The sequence below is a fragment of the Apis florea genome, unplaced genomic scaffold, assembly GCF_048593485.1.
Source record: "Apis florea isolate Af1SG1 unplaced genomic scaffold, ASM4859348v1 contig_1914_pilon, whole genome shotgun sequence".
In the NCBI taxonomy this organism is placed as follows: domain Eukaryota; kingdom Metazoa; phylum Arthropoda; class Insecta; order Hymenoptera; family Apidae; genus Apis; species Apis florea.
Genome location: NW_028256504.1, coordinates 1,073,288 through 1,093,715, shown reverse-complemented (window position 1 = coordinate 1,093,715; position 20,428 = coordinate 1,073,288). Strand labels below are relative to the sequence as shown.

Below are 20,428 nucleotides of genomic sequence, written 5' to 3'. Positions count from 1 at the left end.
TTTGAGTGGTACTTGATTCACGATCATCGGCTCAGTCGATGATCGAGCGTGGTGGCGCGAGCATCGCGATTGAAAAGTGAATTTATCTCCGTTTTTTAAGACTTGCTGAAAATTTTTTAATTTTATCATCTAATTTCGCGTATAATTTATTTTTTAAATTCGAAATTTCGAAAAGAATATTAATAATAACATAATATTAATTATGGAATGAAATTAATAATAGAATAATTATAAGAAAAATTGTGATAATCTTGAAATATTTTGAAATATTGTCAATGAATTATATTTATATTTTATAAAGGAATTTAAATTGTATTTCTTTTTATTCTTTATTTTATTCTTTTTTTTATTTTATTCTTATTTTTATTCTTTTTTTCAAGTTCATTTTTTGAAAGAGAAGAATTTTAATCAATAATTGGTAAGATTTTGTCTGATTATCTTCAACTTTCTGTTTAAAAATATAAAATCTCATTAAATAGTAACAATATAGACATTTGCCAAGATATCTTATTTTTTTATCCATTTCAAAATTTTTTGAGTTTTGTCATACATGACAAAATTTAGATATAAAGATAATTGAAATATTGTTAGTTTTGATAAAAGAATAATGAAAATTTAATTGATGGATTTTTTTTAAATATTAAACTTATTACTCTCTTCTTATTTATAAATTAAATATATAATTTTTCAAATAAAAATAAGCGATTACAATTTCTAAAATGATCACAGAAAAATAGAAGAAGTAATTTTTAAAGTTAATTATACGATCGAAGTTTAATTTCAATTTCGAAGATAATCACAAAAAGAAAAATAATAATACAATTACGAGTTAAGAAGCGTGAAAAAGTCAGTGGTATAATTCAAAACTAGATATAATCGCATTCTTAACAACTTTTATCGAGAAGTCTTTAGTGGTGAAAGTTCTGGTGAGTGACACTAAAAAGAGATTATATTCGCGACAAAACGAGCGACAAGGGTGAAGGAAGTGGTTTACCCTATTTCACAATTTGATGGTAAATTTCCAAATGAATTTTTTAATTATTGGAACGTAATTGTTTCATTCGGGTGATAAACAATTGAATTGAATTATTGGATTTTACGTAAAATTGGATTATTTATTAGTTATATAGAATTGGATTTTACGATAATTGAATGTGTTTTTAATTAATTTTAATTTTCGAAATATGATACCTAGAAGTTATTCAAATATTTTTGGAAAAGAATGTATAAGGGTGTGGATATATCTGAGAATAAAATTTTCGAGAATATTTTGTACAAATGTGGATATTGAGATTTTCAAAGCGATTTTCAATTTCAAATGATGATGAACACTCATCTTCAGAAAAAATAAGAGAAAAAAATATTATTAAATTATAAAAAATTAATTAATTTAGTAAATTTGAGCATTAATCATGAATTACTAAAAATAATATTTAATAATTAATACATTTAAAAATTAATGATTATCATTGTATAATTACTAATAATTAGTATTTAATAATAAATTATTAGTTAATTGATAATAGATTGGCTAATTAGATAATTATTAGTTGGACGTCGACTGGAAAAAAACTATTTTTTAATATTTTTAAATATTAGAAAACACAGAAATAAATTTTATTTTATTGACATTTTATTGGCATATTTTTAATGACAATTTTATTTTCGAAACCTTTCAAAGAATCTATAAAATAGACGTTATTTTGATTATAATCAATGTTATTCAAATGATTCAAAGTTAATGAAATTTTTATTTATTAAAAAATACTTGGAACTATTATCCGTGATTTCTTTTTTCTCGATTTAATTATGTACAATAAATACTTTTTCTAATTTCATAAAATTAAATCGATTTCTAATCGATATTTCGTAAAAATTTTTTTGCAATTCTTACATTTTATCGTGTTTAAAAAAAACATGTTCATTAATATTTCAATATCAACGGAGGAACATAAAACACGAAAACAATAATAGTTAAAACATTCTAAAAATTAAAATTCAAAATAATTATGAGATAAAAATTTTTCTTAGAAGATAAGAAATTACGTAATGCATTTCATAAATTGTCACCCAACAATTTATTTTCTCTAACGTAATCGTAAAATATCTGATTAAATCATATTTCCAACAATTTTGTTTTGTTTTTGTTTAGATGAAACAACTTTACTTCTCAGCCGTCTTATTCTTCTTGGCAATTGCCGATTCACAAGCACAAGAAAAGCTGAAGAACATCTACTCATGGAAAGCTTTGGAATTTGCCTTTCCAAACGAATTTGCCAAATTGGCCGCTAATAAAAATGGATCTTATATTCCTGGTGTTTCGCTACCCATCGACGTTGATGTCTATAACACAGGTACAAAAGAAATAAATAATAATAGCATAACAAAGCCTGTATCTATATTCGATTTAAATTTAATCTTAAATTAAAAAATGATAAGATTATATTCCAATCATGATCATAAGGAAAGATAGATATAATAGTTAGAGAAAATTATAGTAAAGTTATAACGAAATAATAGTATAATTGCAAGAATTGAAATTTCTGTAATTTTTATTTTATTCTCTCTGAAAATAATATTGATCAATTAACGACATTCTCCTGCATCTTTTGTTGATTTTATTAGAAGAACGTCACCAATCAATTCTGAAAAACCATTTAAAATAAAACGAAAGTTTATTGAAATAAAAACTTTTCAATTTTTTTCAATGTTTAATCTTATTTATTTTTTATAAGAGATGCAAATATTAAATAAAACACTGACAAGTTTAAATTATTATAATTTAGTATTAAATTTTATCTGTTCAAATTTAGGTTACATTAAACTTTAAGATGAGTTTGGACGATTGTTATTATTTTATTCCAGTTAATATTATTTCCAAAAGATTGAATGATTTAAAAAATTTATATTTTTTTATATTATTACATATATTCATTATTTCAAGAACAACAATCAACAGTGTTTGTGGCCATTCCAAGGATTCAAGATGGTGTGCCCTTAACTTTAGGTTATGTCACCAAAGAAATATCAGTGGATGGAAATCCATTGATAGCCCCGTATCCAAGTTGGAGTTACAATGATATGAAATATTGTGATGGACTCACCAGTGTATATAGAATGCAGGTATTTTTTTTTTTTTCTATTTAAACGTTTAAAACTTGGTAAATTTGCTATTTCAAAAAATTGTATGATTCCTTCTCAACTGTCGCTATGACACATTAATGTGAAAACAATGATTACACATTTATGACTTATTTGATTTACCTCTAACACGTAATTATGTAATTATATATCTCTCTTTATTTAATGTGAGAGTGTCGCGTCTTAAATGGATAATTCCTAACAGTTAATAATAAATAAGGAAATTCCCATATTTATTCATGCATTATTTGAATTGAAATCATTAAATGATAACGTATCAACGAATGATTATTTATACATAATTTCTAATTTAGTTTTGTGAATAAAAATATACAATATAAATAAATATTCATAGCGTATTGTGTTATAACAACATTTTTCTCGGTGAAAATTTTAAAATATATAAATATGATAGCAAGAAAAAGACATGTAATAAATGAAAAGTTAAAAATATTTTCTAGAATGGATTATGAGTTCAAACATTTCAAATTCACTGGTATTCAGAAAATATTTACCGGCGTTTCTAATGCAAAATAAAATTATTTATAATTTAATAAAATAAACTTTAATCTATTCTTCTATGTACATGAACTTTTACATTCCGAGTCTAAAATCTTTAAAAATCGCTTGATATATATATATATATACTATTTGATATATATATTATTGTATATTGTATGGTTATGATTTCCATAAGTTTGATTAGGCTACCATCTAAGAAACAAACATGATTTTCTTTCTTTAGATAAATTCATTAGCTCGATTATTTTTTAATTAAAAGAAATATTTTATAAAACCTAATATCTACTTACTTTTTACACAGATAGACAAATGTGGACGACTATGGGTCCTTGACACAGGAATATTAGGAGAAAAACAAATATGTCGGCCAAAGATTCATGTCTTTTCTTTACGTGACAATAAATTAATCACCATGTACAGATTTCCCCAGAATCAGTTCAAAGAGAACTCTCTATTCGTCACTATAGCTGTAGATATTCGAGACACAGAAGACAAATGTAAAGATACGTTCGCCTATATTGCTGATGTGACAGGATTCGCGTTGCTCGTCTACGATTTCCGAAATTCAAGATCGTGGAAAATCACGAATAATCTATTTTATCCATATCCACCGTATGGCACATTCAATATCAAAGGTGATACGTTCGACCTGATGGATGGAATCCTTGGCCTCGCTTTGGGACCCATTCGTAACAACGACAGGATACTTTACTTTCATTCGTTGGCCAGCAGAGTCGAATCATGGGTGCACACTTCTGTGATTAGGTTAGTTATGGCGCTGGTAACACTTTCGGTAATCAATTAAAAGAACTATTGAGAAGTAGATTCATCGTGCAAAATTAATTTTGATTTTTAACCAAGCAGAATATATTATAATTATCGTTATACTACTTCATTCTTGATTCTGTAAAATATTTATTTAAATACATTTTATAAATTGATATTTTCAGCGTAAAAAACTATTAGATACATTTTGTGTAAAAATCAATTAATTTCAAAATTTGATTAATTTTGTAACTTGAAAATTGATAAAGTAAATTGTAAAAGTAATTCGTAACAAAAAATTAAGTTATTAAAATATGCAAAAAATAGTATATTATCTTTATTATTATTATTATAGAGTATTTAGACTATTAGACTATTAAATGTTTTCTATAGAATAAATAATTTTTTGATAAAATGAAAAAAAAAATAGTAAAATATTTAATTTAATTTAATAATTTAATTCTTAAATTATTCACTGTTTTGTCGATAAATTTCTATTATTATTATATAATTTCTATAAACACAATTATTCTTTCTAACCTAGAAATTACACTCTTTTCAATGAGAATTCCGAGGCTGCCGCAAGATCATTCGTACCATTCTCAATTGAAAGATCTTCGCAGTCTGTCGCCGAAGTTATGGATCGTAACGGAGTACTTTTCTTCGGATTGTTATCTGATCTAGCGATTGGATGCTGGAATAGCGAGCATTTTATCGAATACGGAGGAAATAATATTGAGATAATCGTCAGAGATCCAGAGACGTTGCAGTTTCCGTCTGGCATGAAGGTACATATATATAATCTGATATTGGTAATTATTATGTTTAAAATACAAGAAAAATCATTTCATTGATTTTGTTGAGCTTGAAATGTATTATCATTTTCAATGACATTTTTCTATTCGTGTAAACGTTTTATTTTTCGAAATGTAAATATATTTTCGATATCATGTTTCAAAAGTAATATATAAGATCTTCGTAATACATAAGATAGTACTATTATAAATAAAAATTATTTTCGAGTTGAAGCTTTTATAACTGAAGATGCGTTGTAAACTTGGTATTTTCCTAAATATAATAGGAAATATAAAGAAGAAATAAACTTTCAATCTATACATCGTATTTCTGAATTTGAAATTTTAGGTTAAGATTAAATAGATTAAGTTAGATTTTGATTGAGTTTAGACTGACGAACTTTTAATTTACATATTGTACTTCTAAGATTTGAAATAGATTAGAATTAGATTTAGGATGTATCCAGAATAGATTTTTGGTTATATATATCTTCTAACTAATAATTGATCAAGTTTTCATACTAATACATATATATATATATATCTTGTTTTAGATCATAACATCCAAAAAAGATAGACAAGAATTGTGGGTCTTCACGATATCATTTCAAAAATACATGAGTGGTACTTTGAATTCTGACGAGATCAACTTCAGAATCCAAGCTGGATTTGTAGATGAATTAGTTCGTGGCACTAAATGTGATGTGTCTAGCTCAGGTCGCTTTATATCTCAATGAGGATCATGGCGCCACGAGCAATTCTCCAATCACTATTATCATAGTTCCTGGCCATCGTGGCGGCACCCGATTTTCAAGAGTACACCATTTTTTATAAACGATTATTTCGAATCGTATTATTCTCGAAATTACTTTAGAAATCATCATTATCATTATCATAGTTATTTGCAAAATCCTTTTAATATTAATACCGCAAGTGCGTATTCTTCGTGGATCAATAACGAAAGATTTTAAGATAAATTGGAAAAATTCAAATTAGAGAAAGATGAATGAAATTGTGATTATCATATTAATCAGGAAAGAAGTAATTATTTTAAAAGAAAATATCGATTGAGAATGAGTTTTTATTGTTGCTCGTGGTGCTGTTTTTATATTTTTACAAAAATTTTATTTCAAAATAGCAGAATCAGATAAAAAAATAACCATGAGGATTGTATTATTGATTTATTTATCAATTATTATTTATTTACCCATATTTATTAAGTTAGTTTATTTATTTGTTTATAGAATATTTTATTTCTAGTTTTTGTACTTTTACTAGTTATTACTATTAAAATTTAAAATAAAATTTTGATAAAATAAAAATAATTTCAAATAAATCCAATAATTAAGAATTAAGAAGAATTAATGAAATTTGATAAACACATTGTTATAAAAATAAAAAAAACATATATAGAATAGAAAATATTTTGACCAGAAATAAAAATAAGAGATAGAAGTTATTATTATATAAAATGTAATTGATAGAAAATAAAATATAAATTAAAATAATGTATTATTCATGAAATTTTGGACAAGAACAAGTTTTTAGAACACAACTTGATAGAATATGTTGAAAGGATTTCTTAACATGATGAAATAATATTATTAGAATGAAAAGAAAACATCATGTCAAGCATACAATCTCGTTTATTATATTTTAAATATTTTTATTAAATTTAAAATTTATTTTTACAATAATGTTAAAATAAATATAAGAAAAAAATATTTTTTCAAATTATAATTTAATAGTATTTATCATATAAGATAGAAATGGAAATAAAAAAATAATCTTTTTTTAAACACTTTTTGTGATATTTATTTGTACAACTTAATATATATAAATAAATTTTATATAAAATTATATAATTTATTATTGAAGTTATTTTATTTTCACACGTATTTTTGTGTATTATTGTGTATTTATGTATTTTCTAGCGTAGTATTGATTTCACAACTCCTATATATCAAAGAAATGCTTTAAAAAAATAAAAGAATAATTTACAACTTATAAATAATTTTCTAACCTATACTTCTTATCTTTTTTTCGCGTTCTAGATAAAATATTAATATAAAATGCGTTAATATATTCATGGAATATCTTTAAAACAAGTACAGAAGTTAATATCGTTTATTTATTATGTTATAAGCAATTTTATATACTAATATAACATAACTTTATATTTCTAAACCGACCTTCTAAAGGAACATATTAATACGTCTTTTTTAATATGTCTGTACGAATAGCAGACAAAATAGGTTATGCGTTAATTTTATTTACAATTCTAATGATTCATTCTGATGATTGGTTTCGAACACTTTCGACTACAATTTCGAATATAGCACATTCACAGTCAATGAGTAAATATGACAATAATTAATTTTCAGAAGTCAGAATATTTCATCAATCCACATGAGCACTAAAGCAATGATTTTTCGAACTCATAACACTCACTGTTTTATATATATAATTTTATAATTTTTTGTCTATGTATATGTTCATATAATTCTAATAAACGTGCAAAACCATGTATCATATAATAATCATAACTTTCAAAATAATTAACATTAAATTGATCAAAATGATGAATAATTAAAAATTGTTTTAATTTGATTGTGATCGATTTACCAAAAGCCAAAAATTATTCAATATAAATTTTATATTTTAAAAATTTTATTTTTTCTAAAAGCATAAAAATTGATATATTGATAATTTTAATTAACATATCTCTATCGTCATTTAAAAAGAAATATTTTGGTTATATTAATTTTTCACATATATGATAATAAGATAGAAAAAGATAAGACAAGTAATTATTAGTCATTTTATGCTATGTACAATCGTTTCTGTCAAATACAAATAAATTTCATGAAAATTATCATTATGATTAACGGTGGCGATATTAGATATTTGTTTCAAATAATCGAATTGTCATATTTTTTGACAAACATAAAAAGACATATTGCGATCATTCTCTATATGAAAATTAAAATAATTATACATATTTGTGTAAAGTGATAGCAAATATTATTAAATATTAAATTATAGAATCTATTTTACAAACAAATGTTTGATAGAAAAATAGATAAATAAAATTAAAATAATTATAAAATCGGAGAATATGACTAAGAATAATGAGACTCTTCAAGTTATTATTTGTTTGAAAGTCAAGAAAATTTTACCAATTTTTATATATGCTCATCCCATTATACGTGAATATATGTTGGTTTATTTTAACAAAAAGTTTAAAATGATAATTTAAATCTCCATGAAATAAATTAATGAAATAAACGATGTTTTCTATGATTATTCTATTTTTAAAAATAGAATAAATTATTCTTCATACTTTCTCTTGGATCTAATTATTATCGCGATTAATAGTAGAACTATATATGAAGCGAGACACAAAGAAAAATGACTGTGTAATATATCAAATAAACGAAATTTTGTAAAGTTTTTACTATTTCTTTAGAGAATATAAATCATACTTGTCACATTCTTGAAAAATATCCAACAAAATTTCGAAAAAAAAAAAATTTATTTTATCTCTGTGAAATACACGTCATTACAACCTATATATTGACCAACAGTTAGTCAAAATTCTTGCAGTTTGCATACATACTGTGTTGCTTCGTCACTCGGAAAATATCCTAGGTAAGTTATGTTATTACTTCATTGTAATATTTATGTGCAATTTTTCATTTATCTGACAAGACGGAATATTTTGTAGAAAAATGACAAAGTGGTTGTTGCTGGTGGTGTGTCTTGGTATAGCTTGTCAAGATGTCACAAGCGCCGCTCATCAAAAAAAATCTTCAGAAGATTTGGCACATTCGATGAAGGTGATTTACGAATGGAAACATATTGATTATGATTTCGGTAGCGAGGAAAAAAGACAAGCTGCGATTCAATCTGGAGAATATGACCATACGAAAAATTATCCCTTCGATGTGGACAGATGGCATGGTAAAATATCCTTTCTTTAAATTAATTTTGCTCGTAGAAATATTTGAATATTCCAATATTCTTTCTAATATTCAATAATAATTTTCATCATTTTACAGTTTTTGCATTATTGTACAAATATTCTACGTTTTGTATTTTTTGTTTAAGATAAGACATTTGTCACCGTAGAAAGGTTCAATGGTGTGCCTTCTTCTCTAAACGTAATAACTAATAAAAAAGGTAAAGGTGGACCTCTTCTACAACCTTATCCCGATTGGTCGTTTGCCAAGTACGAAGATTGCTCTGGAATCGTGAACGCTTTCAAAATTGCGGTAATTGAACATTTTTTTCTATGATTATCTTCAGAATTAATTTTTCATTTCAAAGAAAAAGTAAATTCATTTATCTTATGATTTTTAGATCGACAAGGTCGACAGATTATGGGTTCTGGACTCAGGTCTTGTCAATAATAATAATCTCATGTGCTCTCCAAAATTGCTAACCTTTGATCTGAATACCTCAAAATTGCTTAAGCAAGTCGAGATACCTCATAATATTGCCGTAAATGCCACCACAGGAATGGGAGAATTAGTATCACTAGCTGTTCAAGTTATAGATCCTACGAATACTATGGTGAGAAATAAAAGCAATTAAACTAAATAAAAACAATCAAATTCCTTTTCTTAGAAATATTTTATTTTACTTTTACATTTGGTTATTTCCTATATAATGGAAATTCTCTATGTGGCTTTAATAAAATCCGTAACTTTTAAAATAATATTTTGCAAATAATTCTAACACAATTTATATTTACTATACACTATACATTGTTTCATTTTTAAAAAATAAAAGAAAAATTGATTTTGTAGTTTTTTCTGACATCTTCCTTACTAAAAAGATGTCACAGAATATTAGATTTTCTTCTGAATCACTAATTTTTGAAATATATTAGCAAAAATATATGTATTTTTTATGTTCTTTTAATTCGGATCATTGTTATCATGTATTTATATATTTATGAATTAATAATCAAGAATTGATTTCAAAAGAATTGATTTTAAAGAAAAAACATTTTCTAAATTAAAAAATTACGATCTTCCTTAAAAAATTCACATATACACAAATTCACATTCTGCAAAATCGCCTGCAGCATATTAAAATTTATAAGAACAGATATGAAAATTACAAAATCAAGAAAAAGTTGAAATTTATCGAAGTATTATTAATTACTATATATTATTATAATAATCATACTATGATAATAATGATAATAGGTATACATAGCAGACGAAAGAGGTGAAGGTTTAATCATTTACCAAAATTCCGACGATTCCTTCCATCGATTGACTTCCAACACTTTCGATTACGATCCCAGATATACCAAACTGACAGTCGCTGGAGAAAGTTTCACAGTTAAAAATGGAATTTGTGGAATTGCACTTAGTCCCGTGACGAACAATCTTTATTATAGCCCTCTTGCTTCTCACAGTTTATATTATGTTAACACGGAACCCTTCATGAAATCACAATTTGAAGAAAATAACGTGCAATATGAAGGGTAAATATAAAAATAATTTTTTAAATTTTATGAAATAGAATAGTTAAGTATACTTACTATTGCTATTACTGAATAGTTATTATTAAATAATCTATTAATATTTCAAATTTTTCCCTATGAAATGTTTTCAATATTAAGAAACACTGTTAAAACAAAACGAAAATAGAATTTTGTCTCTATCAGACTACCACCTTTAAATTTAAATTGCTTATAATCTAATAAAACGATATTAACATTTGTTATAGAATTGATGTTTCAGTTATGTTTCACAGCATTTTATATATTCTTGGTTAATTGCACATTCCTTATTAATTTCAGATCCCAAGATATTTTGAACACTCAATCATTCGCTAAAGCAGTATCAAGAAATGGCGTCCTCTTTGTCGGACTCGTGAGCAATTCAGGTGTTGGCTGCGTGAATGAGCATCAAGTACTTCAGAAAGAAAATTTCGTTAGTATTTTTTTAATCTTTCTTTTCCTTACACTTTTTAATACTTTCTTGATTTCACATTTTTTCCTATCACACGTCACTATCACTAGTATTAAATGTGACTTTCCGCACGAGAACAAAACATTCACTACTAGATTTGGCAGAAATGCGAGTCACGTGACAAAACGCTTGTTTTTGATGGAAAGTCACGTGACATATAACAAAGTGGGGATAATGTAACCACTTATTCTTTTCATACAGAAATTCGAAGTGCGATATTTAGTGAAGATAACAATAAATCTGTTTCTAGATTTATATAAGTTATCATCTTCTTACAAACTAATCTTTTTATTTAATTTTATTTTTTTCTTTATTTTCTTTAAATAAATAGCTTGTTACTTAATTTCTTTCATAAAACTATATTTACATTAATTATTTTTTAATCGGCCAATTGAAATTATTTATTATTTTATATTTATGATTTTGAATTGATTAAAATTATACAAACTTATGTTAAGTAGAGGTATTTAAGTTGATCAATTCGATAGTCAAATTAGAAATTATTTAATATAAACGTGGTTCTTTACAACGTATATAAGGAAATTATAAATATAATATTTAAAGCTGACAACATTTAAATAATTGAATTTATATAATTTATGTTTTCATAGTAACAAATGTTTCTTAAAAAAAAGCTATAATTAAAAATGTAACTATTTTGAAATTACAGGATGTTGTCGCTCAGAATGAAGAGACTCTTCAAATGGTTGTTAGTATGAAAATCATGCAAGATCGCCAACAATCCCGCAGAATTAATAAGTCTCAAAGGAATGAATATATGTTGGCTTTAAGTAACAGAATGCAGAAAATAATAAACAATAATTTTAATTTCGACGAAGTAAATTTCCGAATTTTGGGTGCGAATGTAAACGATTTAATAAGAAACACTCGTTGCGTAAATTCTAACAATCAGAACGCTAACAATCAGAATGCTAACAATCAAAATGCTAACAACCAGAATGCTAACAGTCAGAATGCTAACAACCAGAATGGTAACAAGCAGAGTGATAACAAGCAAAATGGTAACATGCAAAATGATAACATGCAAAATGGTAACAAGCAGAATGATAACAGGCAGAATGGTAACAGACAGAATGGTAAGCAGAATGGTAACAGGCAAAATGGTAACAGGCAGAATGGTAACAGGCAGAATGGTAACAGACAGAATGATAATAAACAAAATGATAACAGGCAGAATGATAAGAGGCAGAATGATAATAGACAGAATGATGATAATCAGAATAATCAGAATGGTAACAATCAAAATGATAATCAAGTTCGTCATTCTTCAAAATCACATTAAATCAATTACATTAAATTAATTAGAATGTAAACCAAATTATTTTTTAAAATATTTTCTCGATGTAAATTAAATTTTTCAAAATCTTTTCACGTTATATTATAAATAAATAAAATAAATATCGTTTTCGCATAATACTTTTCAATTTTATTACCCTACTTTTAAAAATTATAATAAATTATAAAAAAAAAATATAGAAATTAACATATACTTGTATTATTTATATTTCTAACATTATATTCAATATGAATGAGTGAATGAATGAATGAGTGTGTAAAGTAATAGATAAAATAATAAGTAAAAGTTAAATAAAAAAATTTGAAGAAAATGATTTGTAATGAGACATAGAATGTGGAAAAAAATTGTATTATTTAAAATAAAAGATATCATCGTTTTAAACAACTTTATTTGTAAAGTACATAACGATACTTCATTGATTTCATCTCTAATTTAAACCTTCTTTGACAATTATCCCAACATTAATATATTTTGGTAATTATTGCCTAAGTAGAATAGAAAGAGAATATTCTTTGATATTAGTTTTCTTTTATATTATGTATTTTAATTCTTTATTTATTATTCATGATTGAGATTATCACTTACTAATGAGCAGGTATTCTCTCTGCTATTAAAAGTAGCCAAAGTTAAGCGTTGTATCGTGTCATGTAACGTGCCTCTGTTTGTAATATACCAATGGTAATGGAAATAAATGATTCTTCTACCAAATTTGTCACAGGGGAATTGAGCTAGTTTTAATAGTAGAAAGAATAGAATACTGAACATAGATAGAAAAAATAATATGTTCAAAATTAAACAGTTTTGATTGGATTAACATTAAAAATTATTAACATTAAAAATATTATATCATAAATATATCAAAAAAATGCTTTAACAAAAATAAAAAATTATTTATAATTTATAAATGATTATTTTTTTTAACCCATGATTATTACTCTTTTTATTTATTATCGAATATTATCTAGATCAAGCATTAATATAGGATAATATTTTGAACATCTTTAAGAAATTGGTTCTTTAGATTAAAAGAAGTATAAATGTTAGTTATTTATTATTAAATCATAAGGAATTTGAATTTTCATTAAATGGAAAGATATAAGTAGAATGAAACAATTTGTATTTGTCATGTTTCACTTTATCTTTGTAACGCAATTGACATTAAATTGTTTATAATATAATAAATAAGCTTCAATCTATACTTTTATACATTGCAATTTTTACGTTCTTTTTTTTTTTTACTTTTAAATCGATTCTTCAAGAATATCGTTTATATGTTTGTTGCGACAGATGTATACAATAGACTTTCTTTTATATTTTTATATTAGCTATTAGTAAATCATTATATCTTCAAATATTCTTTTTTTTTCTTTTTTAATAATCTCTAATTCCTATGTGTTATGTAAAACCATTTATATTTAAAATTTTATAAACATACATTTTTTCACAATATTATTATAATAATAATATAATAATAACAGTAATCGATGTTGAATTGATCAAGATCATGATTAAATAATTAAATATTTTTTTATTAACTCGGTTATGAAATCATAAATTTATTTATTTTTTATTTAAATATAAATTTTTTAATTTTAAAAATTAAGTTCTTCTAAAGTCATGTAAAAATTTATGCATATTAAATTAACAATTTAAACTTGTTAAATTAACAAGTTTTTATCGCCATTTAAACAAAAATATTTTATATCAGTTTTTATATTAATTATATTAGTTTTACATGATAGATAAAAATGTAGAAAAAAATTAGAAGCGTATATTAATCATTTTTCTGAGATAGTAAGTTTGAGGTACAACATACAAGCATAGTGATAGAGTATAGTGATATTAATCACTAGCAATACAATCATTTATTTATCTATTTTTAAATTTCTTTAATTATTTATTACTTTTCTTTTTTAATTATTTATTACTTTTCATTTTTTAATTAAATGATTTTAATTGAATTTTTTTTCAAACATAAAAATATATTTTAATCATTTTTTATGAAAATCAAATAAAAGAAAATTAATATTTATTATGTATATTATTATATTATATATTTATTATTATGAGGAATGGTAGTAAATATATTAAATCATCGAATCAATTAAATTAGCAAATATTTAATGGAAAGAAAAATAAATAAAATTAATATAATTATGAAATTGCAAGATGATTACTAATAAGACTTTCAAGGTATTAATGATTTAAATATCAAGGAACCATTTTACTAATTTTCATACTTACAATCAACTCTATGTCAATATCTATTGATTTTGAGTAAAAAATATCAAATGGCAATTTAAATCTCGATAACTTGAATTTTTGAATTTTAAATAATACATATCAATAAAGTACTCTCGTTACATCAAATCAATCTGCAAAAGAAATTGAATTTTTAGAAATTTTTTGACCATCTGCACCAACTTTTTTTTTAATTGCAATAATTTCTAAATAAATTAAATAAATGAAATAAAGCTTTAATAAACGTAATATCTTTCGATATAACTATTTTAATTTTTAAAAAATTATTCCACATACTTTTTTTTTTAGAATTAATCATTATCTTGATTAACTCCAGAACTACGGCTGAAGCGAGACACAAACAAAGAAAAATAATGCGACATAATAGATAAACGAAATTTTGTAAAATTTCTATTTAAACAATATCTTTTTAGGGAATATAAATTATAACCTGTCACATTCTAATCCTTTACAACATATCTATAACAAGATAAACAAGATAATTTCAAAAAAAGTCAAAAATACAATTTACTTTATCTCTATAATACGTGATGAAGTATACGTCATTACCTCCTATATATTTGACCGATCGTTGGTCAAAATTCAACAGCTCCTGCAGTTCACGTACAATCTCCATTGCTTCGTTACTCGCAGTCTAGGTAAGTGTTTCCATATATCTCAATTGTAATATTTATATGACAATTTTATTATTATCTGACAAGACGAAATATTTTGTAGAAAAATGACAAGGTGGTTGTTTATGGTGGTATGCCTTGGCATAGTTTGTCAAGGTACGACAGGCAGTATTCTTCGAGGAGAATCTTTAAACAAATCGTTGAACGTCCTTCACGAATGGAAATTCTTTGATTACGATTTCGGTAACGATGAAAGAAGACAAGATGCAATTCTATCTGGCGAATACGACTATAGGAATAATTATCCGTCCGACATTGATCAATGGCATGGTAAATTATATCATATTAAATATTTTAATATTGCATTTTACTTGTCCAAAATATTTAATATCCAATAATTACGGTTTAAAAAATATTAAACCTTTTTTCATTTCTTATTCAAGGTAAGATTTTCGTCACCATGCTAAGATACAATGGTGTACCCTCCTCTTTGAATGTGATTTCTAACAAAATCAGTGATGGTGGACCTCTTCTACAACCTTATCCCGATTGGTCGTTTGCCAAGTATGACGATTGCTCTGGAATCGTGAGCGCCACCAAACTTGCGGTAATTGGATATTGTCTCTGTGATTACCTTCACAATTAATTTCCCAAAGAAAAAGAAGATTCATTTGTTATGTGATATTTAGATCGACAAATGCGACAGATTGTGGGTTCTGGACTCTGGTCTTGTCAATAATACTCAACCCATGTGTTCTCCAAAACTGCTCGCCTTTGACCTGAATACCTCGCAATTGCTCAAGCAAGTCCAGATACCGCATGATATTGCCGTAAATACCACCACAGGAAAGGGAAGACTATCATCTCTAGCTGTTCAAGCTCTTAACTGCGATATAAATAGCGAAACTATGGTGAGTTTATAAATTATAAAAGTAAGCAACTTTTTTTATTTTCTTGGAAATTTTTCATTTCACTTTTGTGTTATTCAAGAAATTCATTTGGAAATATAGCTTTAAATTAGAAAAGTAATATTGCAAAATGATAAAACTTTTAAAATAATATTTGTTAAATAATTCTGTTAAATACCTGAAATTTAAGATAAAAAATTAGAATATTTCTTATATATTGCTTTGCTTTTATATAAAAAGAGATGATTTTGTAATTTTCTTTGATGCTTTCTTTGGCAGAAAGATGTAATATCTCTCTCTTTATATATATATTATATATATACAACAAAAATGAATGTATTTTCAATGTTTTTCTATTTAAATATATTTATAATTACTTATATTATTTCGTCCAAGAGAATTAATTTTAAAGAGCAATATTAATGAATATTTCAAAGATATAAAATATTTCCAAAATCGAAAAATTACAATTTTCTAAGAGAAACAGACTGCAGAATTCTTATTCAATGCATTAACATTTATAAAAAATATTTTTGAAAGTTACAAAATCAAGAAAAAGTTGAAATTTATTGAACAATGTTATTGATTACAATATAATCATACCATGATAATGATGATACAACAGGTATACATAGCGGACGATAAAGGTGAAGGTTTAATCGTGTATCATAATTCTGACGATTCCTTCCATCGATTGACTTCCAACACTTTCAATTACGATCCTGAATATACCAAAATGACGATCAATGGAGAAAGTTTTACAATGCAAAATGGAATTTCTGGAATGGCCCTTAGTCCCATGACTAACAATCTCTATTACAGTCCTGAGGCTTCTACCAGTCTGTATTTTGTTAACACGGAACAATTCAAAACATCTGATTATCAACAGAATGGCGTGCATTACGAAGGGTAAATAAAATTAAGTTTACTTTTAAATAGAATGTTACTATATTCAGAATTAATTCTAGAATTTTCCAACTTGTGAATTCTGACTAATATAATTTTAAATATTGAAATATTGAAATAGATAAAACAAGGCTGAAAATGGATAGAACTCTCTCTTTGTCTAATGTAAATTTAAATTGCTTACAATTTAATAAATAAAACTTATTATACAAACTTATTATACTTATTAGTTATTATACAACAACATTTCCTATAGCTTTTAGAATCGATATCATAGATATGTTACATCTTTTAAGTTAATTCCACATTTTTTACTGATTTCAGAGTCCAAAATATTTTGGATACCCAATCGACCGCTAAAGTAGTATCAAAAAATGGCGTTCTCTTCTTCGGACTGGTAGGCGATTCAGCTCTTGGCTGCTGGAACGAGCATCGACCACTTGAAAGACACAATATTGTTAGTAACTGCGAATATTTTTTATTTTTTGTCATACTTTCTTGTCACATTTATTCCTATCACATGCACTAGTGATGTGGTAGTAGTGATGTAGTGATGAGAATATGATTTTTCGCATGAGAACAAAACATCCACTACTAGATTTGACAGAGAAACGAGTCACGTGACATGATGCAACATTTGTCTTTGGTCACGTGATGTACTTCTATGTAATGTAGTGGGGATAATATAACATTGTTTATTTAGTTCATGCAGGAATGTAGCGTTAGTAGTGAAGAAAGAAATGTCTCTAGATTTATATTAGTACTTTTTATATATATATATTAATAATATTTTCGTTTTCATTTTATTTTCTAAAATTATGTTTATATTAATTATTTTTTTAATTGAAATGTATTACTTTGAATTGATTAGAAGAATTTGCACTTTTGGTAATTAAATTAATAAGAGATAATTTGATTTGATCGAAATATCGGATATAATCGGATTAAAAGTTATTTAATATAAACGTGATTTTAGAGTTTTTAAATACGTTGACATTTGAATGACAATATATTTTTTAAAAAGGAATATAAATAATAAGAAAACTATTTTAAAATTACAGCGTACCGTCGCTCAGAATAATGAAACTCTTCAAATGATCGTTGGCATGAAGATTAAGGAAGCACTTCCACATGTGCCTATATTGGATAGGTATATAAACAGTGAATACATATTGGTTTTAAGTAACAGAATGCAGAAAATGGTGAATAATGATCTTAACTTCGATGACGTAAACTTCCGAATTTTGAACGCAAATGTAAATGAATTGATACAAAACACTCGTTGCGAAAATAATAATAAGGACGACACACCCTTCAAAATTTCAGTACATTTGTAAAATCTGTCTTTCTTGATATGTATTAAATTTTTTTCCATTATGAATGTATAAAATAAATATTGTTTTCGCATAATATATTTCAATTTTATTATTACCTTTTAAAAACTATAATAATATTAGCACGTACTTGTATTTATATTATATTATTCGATATGAATGAGCAAGTGAATATAATATTGCAAGTTAAACTCAACGATTTAGAATATAATATATTTATAAAATAACAGCGTAATTAATAATGAGACATCAAATCTGAAAAAAATTGAATTTTATTACCAATTTCTAATAACCAATTTAATAATATTTCTTCTAAATTTTGTACAACAATTATTAAAACTATTTCATCGATTTTTAAAAAATTGTTTTATCAATGTTTCATTCTTGGCTGTTTCTTTCTTTCTTTCTTTTCATCTAGTTTAAAACGTAATCACAAAGAGAAAGAAAAAAAGATTTCTTATTAATGAAAAAAAAAAGAGAAAAGTAAAAAAAAAAGTTTTTCTTCTATGTTATATATTTTGATTAACACTTTGTCTATCACACATGGCTGAGATTATCATTTGCAATGAACAGGATTGCCAAATATATAAATATCTTATATAATTATCTCTCCATCATTAAAATTGGCGAAAGCTAAATCACATCAGGTGATTTGCTTTTATTGATATAAAAATGAAGATAATGTGATTTCGTATATTCTCCAAATTTGTCACAGATGGAAATTAAACTAATTTCAATGGTAGAGCATAGTGAAATAGAAAAATTAATATTTTCAAAATTATAAGTAATAAAAAAAAAATTTTGGTTTGATAAAATTCATTTCATACCTCCTTAAATAAAAAAAATTTACAGTTTATTAATGATTATTAGTATTCTTTTTATTTATTATTGAATATTATTTAGATAAAGCATTGATATAAAATGCATCAGTATATTCATGGAACATTTTTAAAGATTCAAAAAAAAGTCAATATGATGGTCAATATTTATTTATCAAGTTATTTATAAAGAATTTGAATTTGCATTAAATAAAAAGATAGAAATATATATATATATTTCACTTTCTTTCCATAATTGAATATATTAAATTGTTTATTACTTAATAAACAAGCTTTAATATTTTTGTAAATATCGATTTTTATGTTTCTTTTGAAACTCTAAATCGATTCTCTATGAATATTAATAATTCATATCTTGTGTAACAAATGTATAACAGACAATAAATTATACGTTGATTATTAATAATTCTGAGGATTTCTTCCAACATTTTTAATTTTAAATAAGATATATTTATGGATCATGAAGAAAATTTTTCAAAGAAATATGAAATTTTTGAATGTCTAAACAATGAAAGTTAGAAAGAAGAAGTTAAGAATTACAAAATCAAAAAACTAATATTAGATTAGATTTATCAGTAAATATTAGTAAATATGATAATAATTTATTTTTAATTCAGAGCCCAGAATATTTTTGGACTTAAAGAAATGTTAAAACAATGTTTAAAATTAATATTGTTTTTTTGTATAGATTTATAAATGATATAGCTGTTGGAACAAATATAGATTATTGACAAAAAAGAATATATTGTTAATATACAAATATTTCCCATATATACTTTTTTTTTCTTTTTTAATAATACCACAATTTTTGTTATACGAAACCATTTTATATTAAACATCTTTTCAAAATGATGTTAAATTATGAAAATCACGAATAATAAAAGTTCTACCAATTTCAACAATTTGATCATCAAAAATTAAAGGCTACTTAAATTTTTCAATGTTAAAAATTCGCCATTTAAGGAAAAAAAATTTGATTATATTAATTTTACACGATATGATAAAAATATAGAAAAAGATAAAAAACGTTAATCA

General features: G+C 24.5%; 3 protein-coding genes across 4 annotated transcripts; all 3 read left to right on the top strand.

Moving 5' to 3' along the window:
- The first annotated feature begins 33 nt into the window (after window positions 1-33).
- On the top strand, window positions 34-6,730 carry Y-e3 (yellow-e3). Of its 2 annotated transcripts, none has more exons than XM_086914635.1 (8): window positions 34-76; window positions 381-418; window positions 835-1,013; window positions 2,153-2,354; window positions 2,945-3,123; window positions 3,965-4,428; window positions 4,973-5,216; window positions 5,777-6,730. In XM_086914635.1, the coding sequence occupies exons 3-8, from the start codon at window positions 1,011-1,013 to the stop codon at window positions 5,957-5,959; spliced, it is 1,275 nt and encodes a 424-aa protein (XP_086770761.1). In that variant the 5' UTR covers window positions 34-76; window positions 381-418; window positions 835-1,010; the 3' UTR covers window positions 5,960-6,730. The 2 variants fall into 2 exon arrangements, with proteins under 2 accessions (XP_086770761.1, XP_086770756.1); XM_086914630.1 differs by having other exon boundaries at window positions 730-1,013.
- A 1,952-nt stretch (window positions 6,731-8,682) lies between these two features.
- Window positions 8,683-12,647, top strand: Mrjp3 (major royal jelly protein 3). Its single transcript, XM_003695108.4, has 7 exons — window positions 8,683-8,873; window positions 8,950-9,185; window positions 9,333-9,496; window positions 9,585-9,797; window positions 10,439-10,722; window positions 11,041-11,173; window positions 11,883-12,647. The coding sequence occupies exons 2-7, from the start codon at window positions 8,954-8,956 to the stop codon at window positions 12,513-12,515; spliced, it is 1,659 nt and encodes a 552-aa protein (XP_003695156.2). The 5' UTR covers window positions 8,683-8,873; window positions 8,950-8,953; the 3' UTR covers window positions 12,516-12,647.
- A 2,680-nt stretch (window positions 12,648-15,327) lies between these two features.
- On the top strand, window positions 15,328-18,632 carry Mrjp1 (major royal jelly protein 1). Its single transcript, XM_012488578.3, has 7 exons — window positions 15,328-15,430; window positions 15,510-15,736; window positions 15,850-16,013; window positions 16,096-16,317; window positions 16,940-17,223; window positions 17,545-17,677; window positions 18,282-18,632. Exons 2-7 carry the CDS (start codon window positions 15,514-15,516, stop codon window positions 18,555-18,557), a joined length of 1,302 nt encoding a protein of 433 aa, XP_012344032.1. The 5' UTR covers window positions 15,328-15,430; window positions 15,510-15,513; the 3' UTR covers window positions 18,558-18,632.
- The last annotated feature ends 1,796 nt before the right edge of the window (window positions 18,633-20,428 follow it).

Coding starts and splice junctions, on each gene's coding strand:
- Mrjp1 (XM_012488578.3), top strand. CDS start 15,514: ATGACAAGGTGGTTGTTTATGGTGGTATGCCTTGGCATAGTTTGTCAA. Junction 16,318..16,939: donor ATATAAATAGCGAAACTATG/GTGAGTTTATAA, acceptor ATGATACAACAG/GTATACATAGCGGACGATAA. Junction 17,678..18,281: donor CACTTGAAAGACACAATATT/GTTAGTAACTGC, acceptor TTAAAATTACAG/CGTACCGTCGCTCAGAATAA.
- Mrjp3 (XM_003695108.4), top strand. CDS start 8,954: ATGACAAAGTGGTTGTTGCTGGTGGTGTGTCTTGGTATAGCTTGTCAA. Junction 9,497..9,584: donor TGAACGCTTTCAAAATTGCG/GTAATTGAACAT, acceptor TATGATTTTTAG/ATCGACAAGGTCGACAGATT. Junction 10,723..11,040: donor AATAACGTGCAATATGAAGG/GTAAATATAAAA, acceptor TATTAATTTCAG/ATCCCAAGATATTTTGAACA.
- Y-e3 (XM_086914635.1), top strand. Junction 2,355..2,944: donor CGTTGATGTCTATAACACAG/GTACAAAAGAAA, acceptor CATTATTTCAAG/AACAACAATCAACAGTGTTT. Junction 4,429..4,972: donor GTGCACACTTCTGTGATTAG/GTTAGTTATGGC, acceptor TTTCTAACCTAG/AAATTACACTCTTTTCAATG.